This window comes from Nomascus leucogenys, chromosome 10 (genome assembly GCF_006542625.1).
Source record: "Nomascus leucogenys isolate Asia chromosome 10, Asia_NLE_v1, whole genome shotgun sequence".
NCBI lineage: Eukaryota > Metazoa > Chordata > Mammalia > Primates > Hylobatidae > Nomascus > Nomascus leucogenys.
This window is the reverse complement of record NC_044390.1, coordinates 98,438,370-98,459,853: the sequence shown is the minus strand read 5'-3', so window position 1 is coordinate 98,459,853 and position 21,484 is coordinate 98,438,370. Positions and strand designations below refer to the sequence as shown.

The following is a 21,484-nucleotide window of genomic DNA, read 5'->3' as shown; positions in this document are numbered from 1 at the left end:
CTGGTGAGGAGGGGCTGCAGCTGGGCTGTCTCGGGGGAGGGAAGGAGTTTATAAAAGGCCCTCAGAGAGCTACACAAGGCAGCCTTGTTTGGGGAACAGACTTCCCCAATCTCAGGGTTCCCTCCCACGTGAGCAGGAAGAGGTGGCCCAGGACCTGTGGTCAGGAGGCCTGCACTGTGTGGTTGGGGTGGGGGTCACTGCGGGTCTATTTCTAGCTCTGGCCTCTGCCCCGAAGCCGGAGGCATTGGGTGAAGCCATTTGCAGCCTGAGGCATCCGGTGCCCCTGGCTCTCCCTGCAGCTGTGACCTCACCAAAAACAGAGGCCACACTTCCCAGGGTGGAAGGGGCTGGAGGGCCCAGCTGTGAGGGTGAATGTGGCTGAGACCTCAGCTCCCTGGGGACCCAGGGCAGAATGACCTTCCTCTACAACCTTCTGTGGCTCCCCATTGATGTGCAGAAGAGTGCGTGCCCCTCCTCAGCTGGGGTTCACCAGTGTCACTACCACCCTTAGTCCTACTCCTCTACCAGCACCCCCCGCCCCCCCCGCCACCTTGCCCTTCTCCTCTGGGCTGTGGCCTCACCCACCTCCCTCTGTGTCCTGGTGGAGACCAGCACCCTCCCGGGGCAGGGCAGAGGGCCGCCCTCTCTACCTCAGTGCCCAGAGTAGGACCCAGCAGGGCCCTCACCCTGCAAAGACGGGCACAGTGAGTGCACAGGGTGAGGACGATAATGCCTATCCTCAGACATGCTGTGAGCAGTCACGCCTTCGAGCCTGGAAAGTGCTGGCCACGGTTGCCGGGAGGTCAGGATGCAGTGGAGCCGACGGCCCTGGGGAGTCAGCTCAGCCCAGCCCAGCCAGCAACAGGCTCTGCCCCGAGGCCCGAGTTCAAATCCCCTCCACACTCCAGCTGGGAGGGCGGCCCACTCAGCCTACCTGGACCTCAGGGACCTCGTCTGTGAAATGGGAGTGAAAGTCATGGTGGGCGAGCCTGGGAGGGCTGCTGTGAGGATGAATGAGGGACCAGCTCCTGGCACGAAGCGCACCCCGTCCAGCCAGCGCCGTCACGGGGCGTCAGCAACAAGGACGATTCCTCTTCCTCCCACTAAGGCGCAGAGGGCCTCTGAGTCACAAAGGAAAGGAACAGAGAAGACAGGCTGTGCTCCCGGTGACGAAGAGTCAGCTCTAAAGCCCAAATCCGCATTTACAGACGAGAAAACAACAACCACAGGCTGCAGGTGCCGATCCTCAAGCCTGTGATGGGCCGAGAAGCCCAGGGACTCTGCAGGGAAACGCAGGGCCCATGGCCCTGGCCTTGGCGTTGAACCGCGCACTCTTGCCTGGGTGGGTTAACAGCCAGGGAGGCAAGAGCGAGGACAGAGGGTCCCCGCACTCACTCCCGGGGCCTCAGGAGGTGATGGAGGCATCGCCCCGCTCTACTCCCTGTGTCTCCTGCACCTGGGCTGAGGGCGGGATGTCTGTGGGGCTCAGACCCCAGCACGGTGGCCAGGAGCTAGTGACCAGCAGCAGGGCCAGCAGCAGGGCCAGATCTGACGGCAGGACTGAGCTCATGTGTCAACAGCAGCACCCCAAAGACTCCAGAGGCATTTTTGGGGATGAGGCCCCGTTGGGGAGCAGGGTCCTGACGTCACACAGGAGGCGAATTCAGCACCATGTCACTGTCCTCGGGGTGGCCACAGGCGGCTGCACTGGGTGTGAGAGTGTCCACAACCCCTGAGGAACCTGCGGGACCGTCAGCTCGGGGGTCCCAAGATGAGCCAGAGCAGTCTTGATACAGCTGTGAACCGTTGGAGGACTTGCATCTCCTATTTCGGAAGGAAACATCCCAGACTAAAAAGGCTCCTACCACTGATCCTGAAGAAAAACCCCTCCTCCTTGAAAAGATAAGTGAACACCTACATAATTTTTATCTTTAACACCTCTCCTTACCCCTTTAATGGAATGCTTTTACTATTTCATCATATTATTAAGCAGCATACGAACCATACTCTTTGCGATAGGACTATATACTGTAGCTCCTACTGGGACGAAAATCCTAATCACATCAACCTTCTTTCTATCTTCCTTCCTTCTGACAGTAATTTACTCCTATCTTTAACTCAGCCTACGAGCTCGTCTGATCTCGGAAGCTAAGCAGGGTCGGACCTGGTTAGAACTTGGATGGGAGACCAAATGGCGACAGCGCTGGGCTTTCTTCCTCGAACCCCAGAACCACGACAGCGCGATAAACAGGGACCGTGTTGGAGGCCACGTGGGTCACAGGCCTGTACCGGACCCAGCACTTTGGCGAAGGCAATGGGGATCCTGATTGGCCGCCCAGGGCCAAGGGCCCTCCCGTAGCCAGACGCGGAAGGGGAGGGAGCTCTCCCAGGAGCCCCACGGGGGACACTGAGCACAGCCCCTCCCCGCACACGCGATTATCCATCAATGGAGACTTGACACATTCGTGGATTCTATTTTCCCGGGAGGGTCGCTGGGACCGGTGTGAATTCTCGCGTCTCGCCCACAAATCCTACTAACAGGCATCCGCGAGCTTTCTCGTCTCGACTTTGCACAAGTAAATTGTGTTTTCTTTTTAAAATGACAAATAGCGGGAGCTCCTGGTGTCCGTGTCAGATTGGAATAGAGATGCTGTCCCACGGGGGAGAGACGGGGACGGTTGAGAATTCTCTGGAACCCCCAGCGGCGCAGACACCCACGCGCTGCTGGACGCACGGAGCCCGCCCTGGGCCTCCCTCCCCGGCTTCAGGTCCCCGCCTCGGCCCTGCCCACCCGGGGGCTGCGCTCCCTGCAAGTCTGCGGCCCCCATGCAGCCCTCGGACCCGGCGCGGGTCTTCTGCGGACGCCTCCAGCCAGCTCCGGGTCCCTGCCCGGAGGACGCTAATTCGTGTCGTTAAGCAGGTGAAGCAGGTGTAGACAGAGATGCGTCCTGCCCTCCCCACCCGCTGCCCCCGCAGCAGCCACCGAGCCTGGACCTGTGGCTCCCCCGGAATGCACGAAGTCCACGCTCCTGCCCAGGACCCTGAGTCAGGGCTTGTCCCACCCGCCGCCAGCTCTACGGCCCTGACCGCTTCCAGGCACACCAGGCCCGTCCCCGGAGGCACCACAGGCCCGAGGTCTGCCCTGCGGTTCCCCCTCCCGCGCTGCTTCCTGCCCGCAGTGGGGACCACTTCTCACCACACAGGCCCCGCTCAGAGGAGCCCCCTGGGCTGGAGAGGCCCTCGCCGCCCCCCAGATGCCCCCGAAGCACTGCCCTTTCTTCCCTTCCCAGCCCTGACGCCTCTGGTTTCATCTCTTCCCTTCGTTTAACGGATCCACTTATTTCAGGGGAGCTCCAGGAGGGCAGGGATTTTGTTCGTTTCTTTCACTTTTGGATCTGCAGAGCCCAGGACAGCACCTGGCATGTAGTGGGTGCCGCAAGAAACGCTTGTTGAAGGAAGGAAGGAAGGAACCAAGGAGCATTGCAGGAGGATTAAATGAAAGATCAATTCATCCCACCTCATGGTAATAGGCACCCTGTTTTCTCCCAGACCCAAGATTTGAGAGTTTGTTTTTATCCTCCTGTTGTCTGAACACAGCACAGAGTAATCCTGAGACACAAAGGAACGTGCCTTTCAAATTTTTTAATAAACATGGAGTCTTGCTATGCTGGCCAGGCTGGTCTTGAACTGCTAGCCTCAAGCGATCCTCCCTCCTTGGCCACTCAAAATGTTGGGATTATAGGCATGAACCACTGTAACCAGCCTCAAGACAGGCTTTCTAAGACACAAGATTCCGTGTGTCAGTTGTCATCGCCATTCCTAACTCTGATGTGAAAATCCCTGCGTTCATCAACATAACCCAGTTAGGGTCGCACTCATCACGGGGCCCCCACTGCCTCTGGCACACCCCACGACTGACATCTGCGGGGCCTTCCCGCTAGGCTTTGAGTTTCAGCTTCCGCACCAGGCCTGCCTTTCTGCAGGGGCCAGGGTGGGGGTCCTGTGCTGACTGGACCCTCTGAACCCCCACTGCTGCAGAGGGGCTGTTCCTTCCGTTAAATCCCTTGCGCCCGAATCCATCCTGTGTCTTCCCTTTTCTCAGCAGGATGTTTTAAAAGCCCAGACCCCCTCCTTGCAGAGCAAATGTCCAGGCTTCGGTGGTCACTGCCACATCCCAAGATCCCCCTTCACCAGGAGCCACTCTTGAGACTGGGCTGAAGCCCCCTGGAGAGGGGAGCTTGGTGGGCTCCGTAGGTTTAGAGAACTTTGAGGTTCACTGCCCTAAGGAGGGGAGCCCTCTCCGGTTCTCCACAGTCCCCATCGCTCCCTATCGTCACCCCCGGGCACCTGCTCTCCCACCTTTCTGCCTGGGCCCTGGGGGCATTTGAGCCCTGGGCCAGTCCTGAGTTGGTTTGGAGGCTGCGCCGTGTGGACCTGTGGAAGGCCCTGGGCATGGGGCCAGCTCACTGCTGGGGGCCTGGTTTTCTCACTGTCCAGCTGTGTGGCTCGGGGGCCCCCGTCTCTGTGTCTCAGTGATGACGATGCTGGCCGTGTGGGTCCTGGTGGGCCCTGAGTGAGTTCCTCTGCTCAGACGTGAGGTCCTTAGACCTCACCCTAGCTCTGCCCTGTGACCTTAGCAGGTCATCCGGGGTCAGCTTTCCCATCGGAGTGGGGGTGGGGACTGGAACCAGCCACTCCCATGTCCCTCCTCTGAGGTCGCTCTTGGCGCTGGTCCTAGGGATAGAGCTCTAGGGGACTCTGGCCTCTCTCTCCCCTCTCGGTCCCACTTGCCTTTGTCCTGCCCCCTGAGATGAGGGCATGGATGGCCGGGTACACGACGGGGCAGGCAACCTTGCAGTGGTGGTAACCCTGTGCATTAACCCTGGGCCTGGCACATGGACCTCCTGGGACCGTCCCCACACGCCCGTGAGGCCGAGCTTGGCACTGCCCAAGACCACACAGTCCACGCGTGGTGGAGCTGGGGTCCAGGCTGCCCCCCAGGGCAGTGACTGCAATGATGGCAGCAGGGGATGGTCACTGTCATGAGCTCAAGCCAGGCACTGCGCTGACCTTGAGGGAGGGCTCCATGCTTCCCCTTCCCACAGCTGCAGTGAGGCCTCGGAGAGCGGGGTTGGCTGTGGGCTTGAGTCCTGGGGTGCCTCTGGGCGGACGGGCGCTGCCTGACCTGCTCCTCCAGTGCCCCAGCCCAGCCCCACCCACGTCCCCTCCTCTCACTGCCCCCTGGCCCACTCCGCTGCAGTCTCAGTGCCTTCCCAGGCTCAGCATCATCTGATGGGAGGAAAGTGAGGGCCCCAGAATCTGTGTCATCCTGGCAGGACCCCTCCCCTCCCATGGTTTTGAGCCCATGAGATGGCCTTGGACAAAGCGGCAATGGGCCCTTCCTGAGACACAGTGCGGCCATCTACTGGGAAACTCCCTAGTGTGACTTTGATGACTGTGACGTGAATCCTACAGCAAAGGTGAGCAGTGCGCAACCTGGCCTACTGCACCTGGCAGCCCTGGCTCCTCCTCCTCTGCCTCTTCCTGCTCCTTCATTCTCCCTCAAAGCTCTAATTGTCACTGAGACTTTATGTTTCATTTAACAAATGTTTGTCTCCCTGCTTGAACAGAACTCCATGAAGCAGGGAGGGAAGAGTGTCTGTTGTATAAAAAGTTGTATTTCAGTGCATAAAACAGTGCCTGCCTGAAAGGGAGGACTCAATCAATATCTGTTGAATGAATGAATGAATAATTGCCTGGATCAGCGAATGAATGGCTGAATGAATGATTTCTCCTTCCCCTCAGCACTGTCTGGAGTCCCCAGGACAGGCGTGGGCAGCAGTCGCTGGTCTGTGGCCTGTCCCACTAGACTCGGGGGTCTCATGCTTGGTCTGGGCGGAGATCCCCCACCAGGCTCCCAGGTCGATCCTCCGCTCACGGGAAGCTGCGTCCGGCCCAGCTGCTGGGAGCTCACTGCAGGGTGGAGGGGAGAGCAGGGACGATCTGCGAGCGCCTGAACAGCACACGGGAGCTGAGGAGCTGCTGCTTAAAATGCAGGCGTTGAGAGGAGTTTTGCCTCCTTTTTTGCGTTGAATATGAGATTTGTGAGCAGCCATGACAACGTGGGGCGGTGGAGACGGGGAGTCCGTTCCTCAGTCAGATGGAGGCGGGGGTCCCCTTGGATCTCCTCTCGGGGCTGGAACCCTGACACTTTGTCTCTTCCCACCTGCCCTTGGTGGATCTGGAAAGCTCCTGGGAGCAGGGTGGGTCCTCCTTGTTTTAAAGGTTGTAAGTTGAGGGCACCTCACACAACTGCCTGGGGCAGCTCTGACGGGTGTCAGTCTGCTTGTGATGTCACACAGGAAGTCCCTGGGGACTGGGCCGCTTAAGTCCTCCTGGGTCAGACCAGATCGCTGGGCCCCGTGGGTTCCGCAGAGAGTCCAGCATCGTTTCCTGCACGGTGACCCAGGCCGGGTCCCCGTGGGCTCTGACTAGGGGACAGTGGGACTCGGGGATGGGGGGCCTGCTTGAGTCATGGCTTCACTGTCCACTGTGACTGGGGACCCTCTGGGGGATTTCTGGGGGACGCATTCACCTACTGCACTGGGGTTTCTCTTTCAGAACCACAACACCCTGGAAGGCAAGAAATGGGGAGCTGCATCCGCATCCACAGGGTCCCGCCAGCCTGGAACATCCCCGCCAGCCTGGAATTCCACCTCACGCGCCCCGCTGATCCTGGGCCCCTCCCTGTGACCAGGAGTCCAGGGACTCCCCAGGCCTGGGCCACGCAACTGCCCTAGGAGCCTGGCATCAGGGAGCGGTGCTATGTGCACCCCAGGTCCACTGAGAGTAGGGAGGGGGCTTCCCCACGGGTAGGTGGGGATGGAGGGTGATCCAAAGATCAGGAGACGGAGCCCCCACCCCTCTTCGCAAGTGAGCAATAAAAGCTCTGAACGGTCAACTGAACTACTTAGGGCAGCTGGTGGGATCTAACCAGGTCTGCCTGACTGTGTGTCTGCCTGTGTGTCTCTGCTGTCTCTCCATCTATCTGTCTGTCTGTCTGCCTGTCCATGTGTGTCTGTCTGTCATCTGTCCACCTGCCTGTCTGTGTGTCTGTCCGTCAGTCCATCTGTGTGTCTGCCTATCCATCTATCCATCTGTTGTCCATCTCTCCATCTGTCTGTCTGCCTGTCTATCTGCACAGCCCCTGACCTCACACTCAGGCTGCATTTGCAGCAGCCGTTTCCCATCTGAGCATCTGTGTCCTCCTTGCTGAGTTAGAGGTAGGAAGTCACATTGACATTCTGTGTGTTTGTGAAGGTAGATAAAATTATAGACACAGGAGGAGCAGACCATCTGCTTCTTAGAGATAATGAAATGACTTCTGGCCCAAGCAAAGTGGACACACTGTCTCCGGGGTCAGCAACCCCCCTGCTGGGCCCAGGTCCCTTCTGTGTCCTGTCCTGGGGTGTGAGGCTCCCAGGAGGACATGATCGGTAGAAAAGGGTCCTATGAGTCGGCTGGGGCAGCCAGGAAGCCAGAGCCACCCAGGGAGTCCCATGGGGGCCACTTAATCATGGAACTCGTCCCAGAGGGGCTGGAGGAGCTGCAGAAGAAATGGTGGGGTGGTGACCCTGAGTTAGGCATCAGCAGGAAGCCACTGCCATCCAGGGCTGCAGGGGCTGGGGAGGGGTGAGCACAGCCAGGGGCTGGGCGGCCAAGTCCAGGGCACCAGCCACAAGCACCCCTGTCCTCTCCCTGTGGAGCCACAGTGGGTGTTCTTAGTCCCTCCAGCAACGTGACGTGACAGCACAGGGAGATGTCGCCCACCAGGGAAGCCCACGGAGACTCAGCGCCCAGCGACTAGGGGGCTGGTCACGGGGGCACCTCTGCTTGGCACACAGACATTCCAGATCCCCAGAAGGAAATGGGCTCAGGACAGACCATGTGGCTTCCACAGGCGTTTAGACACAGGAGCTCCTCGCTATTGAGGGAGGTTGTGTGTCTGCGCAGGGAACTGCTGCAGCCAGAATCCAAGACACCAGCCAAGGGCACCCTCACCAGCAGGCCTTTCCCAGGACCACCGTCTCAGGCCCGCCAGGTCGCTCTTTCTGGGCACTTTCTCAGGAGGTTGTTCTAGGGCAGGACAGAAGCACAGAGAGTCCGGGGCCATCACATGATCCTGGCTGAGCGTTTAGACCTCCAGAGAGGAGAGCACAAAGGCGGAACAGGAAGCCCAGGACTCCCTCCTGACAGAAACAGCAACTCAGAACAGCAAGGCCCAGAAGCCTTTCTGAGGCAGCTACAAAGCTCTGCGAATTGATACCAAGTGTAAGAAGGTGTAATCTGTGACACTGAGGACATAAAGCGGGGGGTTGTAGAAAGGAGTAGAGGTTTTGCATGCAGTTGGAGTTGTTACCAGCTTAAGGTAGATTGTTATGAGATGTTTTATGCAGTCCCCATAGTAACCACAAAGAAAACACCAACAGAAGAGCTGCTTCAAGATGAAGCTGAACATCTTCCCAGCCGCTGGCTGCGAGAAGCTCATTGAAGTGGATCATGAACGCAAACTTCGTACTTTGTATGAGATGCCTGTGGCCACAGAAGTTGCTACTGATGCTCTTGTGAAGCATGGAAGGGTTCTGTGGTCCGGATCAGTGGTGGGAACGACAAACAAGCCTTCCCATGAAGCAGGGTGACGTGACCCATGGCCGTGTCCACCTGCTACTGAGTAAGTGGCATTCCTGCCATAGACCAAGGAGAACTGGAGAAAGACAGTGAAAATCTGTTCGCCGTCGCATTGTGGATGCCAACCTCAGTGTTCTCAACTTGGTTATTGTTAAAAAAAAAAAAATCGGAGAGAAGGACATTCCTGGACTGACTGATACTATGGTGTCTCGCTGCCTGGGGCCCAAAAGAGCTAGCAGAATCTGCAGACTTTTCAATGTCTCTAAAGAAGACGATGTCCAGGAATATGTTGAAAGCCCTTAAACGAAGAATGTAAGAAACCTAGGACCAAAGCACCCAAGATTCAGTGTCTTGCTTTCATTTTTTTTTTTTTTTTTTTCTATACAGAGTCTCACTCTGTCACCCAGGTTGCAGTGCAGTGGTGTAATCTCGGCTCACTGCAACCTCCGCCTCCTGGGTTCAAGTGATCCTCCTGCCTCAGCCTCCTGAGTAGCTGGGACTATAGGTGCATGCCACCACACCCGGCTAATTTTTGTATATTTAGTAGAGATGGGGTTTTACCTTGTTGGTCAGGCTGGTCTCAAATTCCTGACCTTGTGATCCCCCTGCCTTGGCCTCCCAAAGTGCTGGGATTACAGGCATGAGCCACCGCGCCCGGTCAGTGTCTCAGGTGTGAAACAGACCAGGGCTTTCAGCCCTTCTTCTGGTGTGTGTGCATGAGGGATGCCGGTCAAGTGTGCAGCAGACACACTCCTGGGGGCTGATGTGGACTCTGACGAGCCCAGAAAGGTTCCTCTGGGGAGTGAATAGAGACAGCAGCCCCTGAACACCAGGACGGACGGTTCTGCTGTGAAGGACTCGCCACGCGGACACGAGGCTCCTCCCCAGCCCCTCCCCTGCCTCCCGTGGTGCTCTTGGCTCTCCCTGTGGGGCTGCCCCTCCCCACATTCAGTCACTGTGGGCCAGGTGGGGCCCTCGCCTTTTGTTTACGTAAATCACTTGATGGGGCCCACATAGTAAACAGACAACCTCCCTAGGACAGCACTCTGTGGGGTGTGGGTCCAATGACCTCGTTAGGGCCAATCAGAGCAAGAGCAGGACTACTGCAGAAGCTACTGGGGAAGTCCTGTGCTTTTTCTTAAACACAAGTGAGCAGGGAGGTGCTGCAGCATTGATGGGGTCACAGCCAGAGGGGATTCTGGGGCTCCCAGGGGACAGCATGTGGGGCCTGAGATGGAAGCAGCACAGGAGGGAAGAGCTAACGGCCAGAGAGAGAGAGAGCAGGAGAGAGCAGGGGGGAGAGAGAGAGTGGAAGAGAGAGAGGAGAGAGCAGGGAAAAGCGAGAAGGAGAGAGGAGAGAGCAGCGGACAAAGAGAAAAAAAGAGAGCAGGAGAGAGCCGGGAAGAGAGAGAGAGAGAGAGACCAGGAGAGAGAGAGGGAGCAAGGGAGAGCAGGGGAGAGACACGGAGAGAGAGAGATGGAGCGAGAGAGAGACCAGGAGAGAGAGGAGAGAGCAGGGGAGAGCAGGGGAGAGACAGAGAGAAAGATGGAGCGCGCAAGAGAGAGACCAGGAGAGAGAGAGAGATGGAGCGAGAGAGAGAGAGAGAACGTCCTGGAGATTTCTCTAGAGGCCAGAACACAGCCATACCTGAAACCAGCTAGAATAAACTAGATTTCTTCACTATGTGAGACAACACATTCCCGGGCATCTCCTGATTGGCATCAGGGTTTCTGATGCTCCACAGAGAACTGCCCCCAGCTGTTCGCCCTCTCCTGACCGTGGACAGCCGAGCCGGGCATTTGTCCTGCCAGCTGTGACCCCAGCCCTCCTCTCTGGTGACACAGTGCGTCTGAATGTAGCAAGGGTGAAGTCACCCACTGTCAATTACTCTAATGACCTTTTATTTATTAAAAAGTAAAACATTCCCAACCTATGACGCCTGAGTATTTAGAAAAACATTACTTGTCACACCACAGAAAACCGTGGTGACACAATGGTGTGCTTCAGCGCCATGGAGAAGAGCAGAGTGAACCCAGCTGTAGTGCTGGGCTCTGGCGCTGCCGGGAGCACGTGCTCACCACACGTCCTTGTTATCTTCTCCGGGGAGAGCCCTGACTTATCCGAGGGAGCCACGTGCCCCTCTATCCTGCTGGTTAGGACATCAATGTCCCTGCTGCACCCGGGGCTGCCTCTGTGGTGACGATGACACCAGAACCTCAGGTGGGGGACGGAGGCTCGGAAGGGCCTGTGTCCCGAAGCCTGGACCTCCCAGCGCCCTGCCTGTGGGTTAGTTTCTGCATTAGTTGCTGATGTCTGTCTCTGGCGCTTCCCACCAAGAGCCTGAACCTGCACACCTGGGCTCTGTCCCCGAGACACGGGCCGCGCGGCACCTGCCAGGGCTTCTGGGTTGAGATGGTTGCAGTGGACACCAGGAGAGTCGTGGGTGACGGTCGAGAAACTGTCCAAGAACAGTCGCTCAATCCCGCTGGTTTAATCACACACTAAGAGCCTTGTCACTGAAAGCGGGTGACATCAGGTGGGGGTTCCCCTCCCCTCCCTGGGAAGGGAGCACGGAGCTCACTTGTAGGTGCTGGATCCTCGTGGCCTTCTCTGCTTCTAAAGGACGGGGGAGGCAGGAGAACAGGGGGGGCCCAGACTGGGGGAGGAGGAAGATGGAGAGACCCCATGGCCTCCAGGGGGGATGGGCAGGTGGCTCTGGGATCCCCCCTCCCCCAGGCAGCCCCTGGACTAACGCAGTGAGGGGAGGGGAGGGGAGGGGAGGGCAGGGGAGGGGAGCGGAGGGGAGAGGAGAGGAGGCCGGGCTCTGCTCCAGGAGGCAGGAGGCCACCGGGAGCCAGGACCAGATGTGGAGGGAGCCCCAGGAGGGAAGCGCTCAGCCCCAGCGAGGCCGGAGTGTCCTTGTCGTCTGTAACCGAGTTCCTTCTCATCCAGCACGTCTGGCCTGGGGCACCCTTGACTGCACGTGACAGAACCACACGGGGTGTCGTGTTGTGGTGCTGCTGTCATGGCCTTGTGGCGTGCTGTGTGGTTGATGCTGTTGTGATGTTGTGGTGTGGTGTATGGTGGTGGTTTGCGTTCTGTTGGTGTGGTGTTGTGTGTGGTGATGTTTTGTTACGTTGTGGTGTAGTGTGGTGTGTGGTGTGAATGGCTGTAGATGTTCTTGCTGTTGTGTTGTTGTGTTATCTTGATGCACTGGTGTTGATGGTGTGGTGTGCAGCGTTGTTTTGTGTTATGTTGTGGCGTGGTGCTGGTGTTGTATGGTTGTAGCTGTTGTGTTGTGTTATGTTGTTGGTTGCTGTGTCTCTGTCCACACTGGGCAGATGGTCCTGGGGACACTCCTGGAACCCCCCGGCTCCCGACATTCCCAGCCTTTGCTCTTGGGAAGGGTCCAGGCTGGACCTGGTGCGGGACAGAAGCCGAGTCTGTGCCAGTCTTCAGCCGGACCACCCTTAGGGTGAGCACGTTTCCCTGGAGAGCCCTGTCTTTGTCTATGGATTTCTGGGTGGGGCCGTGCCTGGCACTAGGAGGTGAGCAGGGCCCAGGGCCTGGGGGCAGCTGTGCGTCCCCACCACCTTCGTCCCACCCATGGGCTCCAGAGCTTCTCCCGCACCGATGGGTCAGTGGCTGCCATCTCGATTTCTGTATCTCTGCTCCAGAGCCCAGTCCTTCAGCCTGTAGATGAGAAAATCAGTGCCCAGGTCTTGGAAGAGTTGAAGTGAAAGCCTATTGGGTGTCGGAACGTGTTAAGTCTCCCTCCAAACGGAGCTGCAACGGGGCACACTCCTGCCTGGGAAGGGCTCCTCCCACCCGTGGGGGTGCTGTCTGACTCCAGCACTCATGTAGGGGGACCCACGTCCAGGGCTGGGACACGCTGGGACCTGGGCTGACCCTCAGCGCCTGAATGTCTGAGCCCCTCTGGAAGGAGACGGCCAAGCTGCCCAGGCCCCAGCTCTGCCGAGGGCTGAGGATGGGCTGCGGCCAGGGCGGGTCCTCAGCTGAGCGAGGCGGGGAGCCCCTGAGTCTGGAAACAGCCACTCAGTATCGTTGAGGGTGTTGTGTCATCTTCAACGTAGATAATGACAGTGGCGCTGGCAGCTGCTTCCCTCCTTTCAGGCACTCTGGAAGCGCTATTTCTACTCCCCTCCCCAGAGCCCACAGGCCGGGACTCTGAGACCCGTTCCTTCTTTATCAAACCTCTGTCTTCCGCAGCTGGAGGCTGGGACGTCGGGCAGCGTCCTCCTTGTGGGGCTGACATCAAGGATGGTGACGACGACACTGAGCTCACTGCGTGGCCAGCAGGGATCTTAGCAGACCCGGACACCTGGGTGCAAGCAAGCCTGGCTCTCCATCTCCCTCCCAAGTACCCCGGGAATGCTACCCAGCCTTCTGTGCCTGTTTCCTGCTCTGCAGAATGGGAATCACAACAATGGCACTGTCCCAGTCAGGGCGAGGCTGCCGGAGCGCCCCCAGCACTCAGCTTTGTGACTTAGGTGGGCCTCTCACTCGAGTGTGGCACAGATGTGTCTGATGGTCAGTGGCTCCCTCCATGCCCAGAGGCCCTGCAGTCGGGCTGCAAAGAGCTTGAAATTCTTAATTTTATGTCTGAATTTGTGCTTTGTAAGTGAAGTTCAACGGAGCTTGCCCTGGGGGCTTGGAACCCTGGGTCTCTCAGTTCCCCCTCCTTACTCACTGAACGCTGAGGCCCCCGCCCAGTCCAGCCTCCCCTCATGCAGTGACCAGGCCAATCGGGGGAGGCCACCTGCGCTGGGGGCTCTAGGGAGCATCTGGGGCTGTCGGGGCCGGTAGAGCCTACAAAAGGCTGAGCCTCCCTCCTCCCCTGCCTTTCATTAGAAAATCTGAACAGCCACATATTTCATTTGAGAAATAAATATTCATTAAAACCACATAATATGGATGTATGGCTGTATTTGAGGGGAAATTAAAGGAATAAATAACCCATAAGTCTTTGAATGTGTTGTCCTTAGGTAGAAATGTCTCCAGGTTTTCTATGGCCACCTATTGAATTATTTAAGTTAGCTAAGCTTAGATGTTAAGAAATAGTCAAAATGGTCCTAGTTCCAGCATTCTTATTTCTTAAGATCAAATGTTTATGCAAGCATATGGATTGATTGCTCTAATGAGAGTTCAGTAAAGTTGGGGCAAATAACATTTTTAAGCAAATTTCAGGGAGATTCTGCAAATCTCTAACATAAATCACCAAGGCTCTCAGGGGAACAGAGGGCCACCTCACCTTCCCCAGTCTGATGTGGCCCTGGGATTGGAGCAGTCACTGAGGGTTTGCCTCTTGGAGCACTGGGGAGTTTCACTAAAGTACCAGGAAGGGGTGTTGTGAGCTAAATCCTGGGTTCCCATGGGGTCAGAGCAGCCTCCCTGGAGGGGGCTCTTGTCTGCAAATTGCAAGTGCAGCCCCTGCCTGCCTCACCCGACCCCAGGCAGAAGCTCCTAAAGGGCAGCACTGGGTGGGAGGTGGGGGTGGGTGGGAAATGGCTTTCACCCCCGGGAGAGCTCATTCCTGGGTGTCAAGCTCACGTGTTCCTGGAAGGTTTCCAGGATCAGGTGCCTGAGGGGTCCTGAGCCTCGTGTCAGACAGAGCCCGCTCCCCCCCCACCGCCCCGATGGAAGTGACTCCTAGCAGGAGAAAGTCTGGTCAGGTCCACAGAACCCAGACACCCTCTCCTTCTAACTCATGCGTGTCTGGAGGCCTTAGGGTCTCGCCCACACCCCACGGGCTGCAGCACCTGCCCGTGTCCTCCAGTTACCCCCCAGGGATGTGGCCTCTGGGAGACTCCCTCCTCTGAGGCTCCCCCCGAGCAGAAGCCCTGCGTGAAGCTGCTCCTGCTGGCTCCCCTCCCCCACAACTCAAGGCCCCTCTAAGAGGCTGGGAGGATCCTGGGTGGAAGGGGACAGAGTTCGGTTGAAGAGAAGACCTTGGCCTCTGGGGAGGAGCTCCTCTCCCTTCCCCTGTCCCTCTCCCCACACTGTGGGTGCCCTGAGGGGCTGGTGGTTGTTCCAGGGCTTGTGAAACTTTGGACTGACCCCCTCTGCCCCAGTCCTGGAGCCGATGGTCCTAGGGTCCTTTGTAGCTGTTTCAGGATCGACCAGACCGTCCGCGTCTCTGCTTTGAGGCTGTCAGACAGATGGGCAGCAGCACCTTGAGGCTGTGCTGTGGCTCCTGCCTGAGGGTGACCGTGCACATGCTGCTGTGAGCTATGGCGAGAGAGTCCAGCTTGGAGCCGCAGACCACCCCTAAGAACACACCCAGCTGCCAGCCCCAAAAAGCGAACAAGTTATGACAGGGATCCCAGCCCATTTTCCATTTGCTGTGGACACATGTCTCTCATTGTGGCATCCACATCAGCGAGCTGTCAGGGCAGTGGGACCTGACAGAGGGGCTGGATCAGGGTGCGTGGGCACTCTCACATCCTGGGTGACAGTACGTCGAGTGACCTTGCTGTGTGCTCTCACATCCTGGGTGACAGTACACCGAGTGACCTTGCTGTGTGCTTCACATCCTGGGTGACAGTACACCGAGTGACCTTGCTGTGTGCTCTCACATCCTGGGTGACAGTACACCGAGTGACCTTGCTGTGTGCTCTCACATCCTGGGTGACAGTACACCGAGTGACCTTGCTGTGTGCTGTCACATCCTGGGTGACAGTACACCGAGTGACCTTGCTGTGTGCTCTCACATCCTGGGTGACAGTACACCGAGTGACCTTGCTGTGAGCTCTCACATCCTGGGTGACAGTACACCGAGTGACCTTGCTGTGTGCTCTCACATCCTGGGTGACAGTACACCGAGTGACCTTGCTGTGTGCTTCACATCCTGGGTGACAGTACACCGAGTGACCTTGCTGTGTGCTCTCACATCCTGGGTGACAGTACACCGAGTGACCTTGCTGTGTGCTCTCACATCCTGGGTGACAGTACACCGAGTGACCTTGCTGTGTGCTCTCACATCCTGGGTGACAGTACACCGAGTGACCTTGCTGTTCCTCAAAACCTAAGCACGACCATCAAAGCTACAACTACAATAGCCACACAAGAATCAACCGGACAGGTCCTCCGGTTCCTGCCAAGACAGAGCAGTGCCGCCCTCCTGGCTCCTCCCTTTCACGACAAAATATCCTGGGCATCACTCAACAAGTGCAGGAAGACTCTGAAACCTGGGGAAAAGGCAAACCTGGGGCCTTTTCCCAGAAGGAACCACAGGCCTGGAGTCCTCTGGGCTCCAGCTGCTGCCTCCCTCACGGGCCTCCCCCATCTCCCCCCTGCAGCCGTAGGGCAGAGCAAACCCCTTGGGCCCACTCAAATCAGGTGCCAGGCAACCATTTGGGCAGCTCAGATGGGAACAATTAGAGGTGAAAGGAGCCTCTGCGAAATGTTTGTCTTTTGCATGCTAATCAGCTGTAATTGTTAGATCCACATTTATAATGCGAGGAGAGAACAGAGTTCTCACCCTGAAGCCTGGAGTCTGCTGCTCCCCAAGGCAGAGAGCCCACTGGGGCTGGGGTTCAGGAAGCCAGTGCTTTGCTATTCCAACTGCAGGGCGTGCTCTGAGGCAGGAGGCCTGCTTTGCATTCTGGAAACCTCTGAGCTTCTCTACAAAGGAGCTCAATTCCTCTTTCCTGATGTCCCAACTCCTCCTCCTCCTGCAGCTAAAGCTGGAAGTTACAGCCGCAGAGCACAGGCAACAAGCTCTGTGTGACTCAGGGTTGGTGTCCTGAGTCCTGGGCTGGGCTGGAGGTGACCCCGCAGCAGAGCAGAGGCTACACTGGTGTCCTGAGTCCCGGGCTAGGCTGGAGGTGACCCCACAGCACAGCAGAGATGACACTGGTGTCCTGGAGGTGACCTACACAGCAGGATGCTGGGGCCCCGAGGAGGCCACACCCACACTCAGGGCTATGTCTCCAGTGCCGTTCACCCGGTGAGGGGTGCAGGTGCAAGCAAGGATGACACAGCTTCTGCCCCACGGTAGGCTCCGAGGTCATGGGGTGGGGGTGGGGGTGGTGCTAAGGACAGGAGCTGTGGGAACAGAGGTGGCCTCCTGACCACGGACGCTGGCCCTAACTCCCTTCCCCCTGGAAAAGGAGACTATCTTGGGCCCCCAAAATCTCTCAGGAAAAGTCAAGCTAGGAACTGCTCAGGGCAAACCTGCCCCATTCTATTCAAAGTCACTCCTCGGCTCCCTGAGATAGACGCATATCTGATCTGCCTCCTTTGGGAGGGCTAATCAGAAACTCCAAAGAATGTAACCATTTGTGTCTCACCTACCTGTGACCTGGAAGGCCCCTCCCCACTTTGAGTCTTCCCGCCTTTGCTTCCAGTTGTCCCATCTTTCCAGAAGGAACCAGTGTAATTCTTGCCCATATTGATTAATGTCTCACGTCTCCCTAAAATGTGTAAAACCAACCTGTACCCAACCCCCTTGGGCACGTGTCATCAGGACCTCCTGAGGCTGGGTCCTGGGTGCGTCCTCAACCGTGGCAAAATAAGCTTTCTAAATCAGCTGAGACCTGTCTCAGATGTTCTAGGTTCACACCCGAGACATGAGCAGGTCCCTTCCCACGGGCAGAGGACGCAGCCTGAAGGGAGAGCAGAGAGCTCAGCAGCCTTCCTCCCAGGGCCCCAGACCAGATCTGCCCCACCTGCCAGTCTTTGGGCTCAGGCCCCTGAGGGCAGCTCATGGGGTCCCCAGCTGGGGTCCTCAAGGCCCGGCTGTGGGAAAGAGCTGGAAGCCCTAGCCGTGGGTGCTGAAGTTCCGTCCTGGAGAAAGGGGATTTGTTCTCAGCCTCTGGAGAAGAGCACCATCTTCCCATTGGTAGGGGCCATCACAGCAGGCTCTCGCCTGGGGTCTGTGTGGACAACGGGGTCTCACTTCACTGTGTTGATTCATGGGCGAGGCTCCCAGGGACAGAGAATCTCAGCTGAGTGAAGACAGAAGTGCAGAGAGCCTCACCAACCACAGCCAAGCCACTGAGGCAGACACAGCCATGCCACGCTGGAGGCCTGGAGGCCGGAGGCTGGGTGGCTGCTTGAGTTTCCTGAGGGAAGAAATTTGGTCTGAAATTGCTTCACAGTCAGGAAGAGTCCTGGATTGAGGTCTGAAGATCTAGGGTTCATTTCTGTCTTCAAAATCTAAACCTAGAATAGAGAACTCAAGTTCAAATAGCCCAGCGACCCTACGTGGATGGCATGTGGCATTTTCATGTCGTTGGTGGGCCACCTGCACCCTGGCATGGTCACAGTGAGGAGACAGATCCTTAGAACGAGGTTAGCAGGTGCCGGAGCAGCTGCAGGAGAAATGGGCGTTGGCTTCGATTCCTCTCAGAAGCTCCTATCAGATCAGTGTTGCTTTAGGATCCTCCCTCAGGAATTGGAACAAAAACCCCTCTGAGGGCTGGGACCCATGGCCCACAGTGAGCTGGGGAGCTGGGGTTCTCTGCTCCTCTAGTACCAGACGTTTGCACTCTTCTTCCTCCGGCTGCGGCACGTGACCACTGGGCCCAGCCTCTGTGTGGGTTCTTTCATCTCCACGCGGTTTCTGCTGTGACCTTTTTCCCCAGCACTGAATTAACAGGAAGTCCGTTTAAATGGGGCCAGCATTTCTGTGTTCAATAATTCAATGCTTGCGCTCGCCGCCAGGCCAGTTAATTTAGTAACAGTGGGGAGCACAGGCTGCCTTCCACCCATAGATCATGTTCCATCATGTTCCGCTTTGACTTCCAGAGCACACGGGTGGGTGAGGACACTGTCCTTCCCGGCGACGGCTGTGACTTTTACGTGGCCATTTAATGCTCCCAGTTAATATAATGGTGAGAGGAAAATGACCTGTGCTGAGAGCAGTCCTGGCCGCCTAAAGGTTCGCAGCATTTTCCTCGTAAAACGCTAATGCCACTAATACGCAGGTGTATGCAAAGAGTGTGCACATTTATAACACAGTGGACACACAGACTGTATTTCAAAAGCTCTCTGGCAGGGGCTTGAAATTAAGTGACAAGACATCCCCGTCAAGGGCAGGACAAAGCAATGTTCCTGGTTACTAAGATGCCAAGTTATTTGGACAACAATTTTCCCTTGTCCTAAAGAGCCACTGTTGATTCCAAGGGACGCATCCTCCTTGTAATGACCTGGGTGACAAATGGCTCCTGGGCCCACACTCTTCCGTGCCAGCCCCAGAGATCTTCCCAGCTCTGCCCCAGGGAGGAGGTATTGAGGTGTGGCCCTGGTGTGGCCGGGGACGTGTTCCCAAGGGGTGGCTTGCAGACCACCTGCCTTAGAAACAGCTTGGCAGGGGGAGGGGAGGGCTTTGGATGCACATGCTTGTTCATCCCTGTCCAGAGCCGGATGCTGAGGTGGAGGCTGCTGCCTTTCCCACATTCCTGGGGGTGTCCGTGTCTTGCCGCTTTGGGAACCTCCGATGCAGGGCAGGTGGCCAGGGCTGGGACCGAGGGGTCTTGGGTCTGCGCTGTCCTTGCAGTCTTCCCCGCGATGGCGCATTTTTCCCTGGGCTGTGCCCTTGTTACTGTGAGTGCCTGTAGGAGCGGAGTCATCTCTGGAAGCTCTGTTTGCAGATTCAGGCAGCCCTGAGTCCATTTCTAGGGGAGGAATGGGAGTGGCGTTGGACAGCGAGGAGGCGTTGGGAATCGGGGGCAAGGGTGACCCCAGGCCATATGCCCGGGTGTGCAGAGGGGGGCTCTCTGCGTCTGGGAGTCGGTGCGACCCGGAATGAGTCTCCCTCCCTGCAGGGGTGGAAAAGCTTCCCTTTCTCCTCTCCCAATCTCCAACTGGGGCCTCCCGTGGCCAAACTCAACAGAAACTATTAGTGGCATCTGTGGGCAGCAGCCCCTGTGTTCTCCAGGGTAAGAGATCCAGGCTGAGAGGCAGCACGTGGAGAACGACCAGCAGCGTCCATCAGTCAGAGTCGCCCTGCCCAGCCCACCCTCCATCCCTGGGGCCAGAGCATTGGGGGTGGGTGTGGTGTGATATGGAGGGTGGGTGCGGTGTGATATGGAGGGTGGGGTGTGGTGTGTTGTGAAGGGTGGGTGTGGGTGTGATATGGAGGTGGGTGTGGGGTGTGATATGGAGGGTGGGTGTGGTGTGATGTGGAGGGTGGGTGTGGTGTGATATAGAGGGTGGGTGTGGTGTGATATGGAGGGTGGGTGTGGGTGTGATATGGAGGGTGGGTGTGATATGGAGGGTGGGTGGGTGTGATATGGAGGGTGGGTGGGTGTGATATGGAGGGTGGGTGTGGGTGTGATATGGAGGGTGGGTGTGGTGTGATATAGACGGTGGGTGGGTGTGATATGGACGTTGGGTGTGGGTGTGATATGGACGTTGGGTGTGGGTGTGATATGGACAGTGGGTGTGGGTGTGATATGGAGGGTGGGTGTGATATGGAGGGTGGGTGGGTGTGATATGGAGGGTGGGTGTGGGTGTGATATGGAAGGTGGATGTGGGTGTGATATGGAGGGTGGGTGGGTGTGATATGGACGTTGGGTGTGGGTGTGATATGGACGTTGGGTGTGGGTGTGATATGGAGGGTGGGTGTGATATGGAGGGTGGGTGTGGGTGTGATATGGAGGGTGGGTGTGGGTGTGATATGGAGGGTGGATGTGGTGTGTTGTCAAGGGTAGGTGTGGGTGTGATATGGAGGGTGGGTGTGGGTGTGATATGGAGGGTGGGTGGGTGTGATATGGAGGGTGGGTGTGGTGTGATATGGAGGGTGGGTGTGGTGTGATATGGAGGGTGGGTGTGGGTGTGATATGGAGGGTGGGTGGGTGTGATGTGGAGGGTGGGTGGATGTGATATAGAGGATGGGTGTGGATGTGATATGAGTCTCCACCTGGGAAGAGCCAGGGCCCCTGTCCCATCAGGTCTCCCCACCTTTGTACCCAGCACAGGGTCACAGGATAAGGCCCTTCTCTTTGGCTTCCTCTCCAACCTGCAGTTCCCTGTCCATCTTGGCCAAGTTCATCTGATTTGCGGATGGGGAACCCGCCTGGCATGAATCCTATGGTCCCAGATAAGCATTGTGAACCCGAATATTCGGCTGCAGTTTTCAAGAGTACCTACGTTCCCCCAAGGAAAACCCATTTTCCCTTCTCTGTCTGCTTCTCTCTTTCTCCCTCCCTCCCCTACTTCCTTTGGAAAATCAAGAGCAAATCTCCCTCCCAACTCGTGGTGTTTCCTGGGCAGAATGGAGGCCGGCTGTGTGCATTGAAGAAATGAATGAAGTAATCGGGAGCTGAGTGCCAGCGGAGACCGGCCCCCCGGGCATATGTGAAAACCTGGGGACCCCACTGAACTTTCAAAATCCAAAGAAGAGAATCCTGAGGAAAGATCTATATCATTTGCTGGGGTGTAAGATGTGCAAGGATATTAGCAATTTAACAAACACATATCAAAGGAAGGTATAAGTACAATTTTCAGTGATAATTTTCTATTGGAAGCATGAATGATACATAGACATATATTTTCTTGATCTGGTTTAGTAAAGTATTATTTATATTGGATAACAAAATTCCTACTGTAACCCAGAGGGCTAAATTGTATGAACAATGTTGTCTGATGTCCTGGTTGCCAGGCACTGTGGACAGCCACCTCTACGTCCTCCCCACCTCTTCTTCCTCGCCCTCTCCAGGCAGATGGGATGGAAACTCAGTACTTGACTGACCTTCCCAGCCTCCTTTGAAGTTCTGAGCCACCTCAGGGCTCCTCACCACAATCAGCTCTGGGGAGCCAGGCTTTTCC

The 21,484-nt window shown here is 57.0% G+C and overlaps 1 protein-coding gene and 1 pseudogene across 1 annotated transcript; one reads left to right on the top strand and one right to left on the bottom strand.

The window, feature by feature from the left end:
- Positions 1 to 4,876: 4,876 nt before the first annotated feature.
- Positions 4,877 to 6,289, bottom strand: LOC100580338. Its single transcript, XM_012509884.2, has one exon. It carries the CDS (start codon positions 5,420 to 5,422, stop codon positions 4,877 to 4,879), a length of 546 nt encoding a protein of 181 aa, XP_012365338.2. The 5' UTR covers positions 5,423 to 6,289.
- A 2,215-nt stretch (positions 6,290 to 8,504) lies between these two features.
- Positions 8,505 to 18,526, top strand: LOC100579998 (annotated as a pseudogene).
- Positions 18,527 to 21,484: the final 2,958 nt, after the last annotated feature.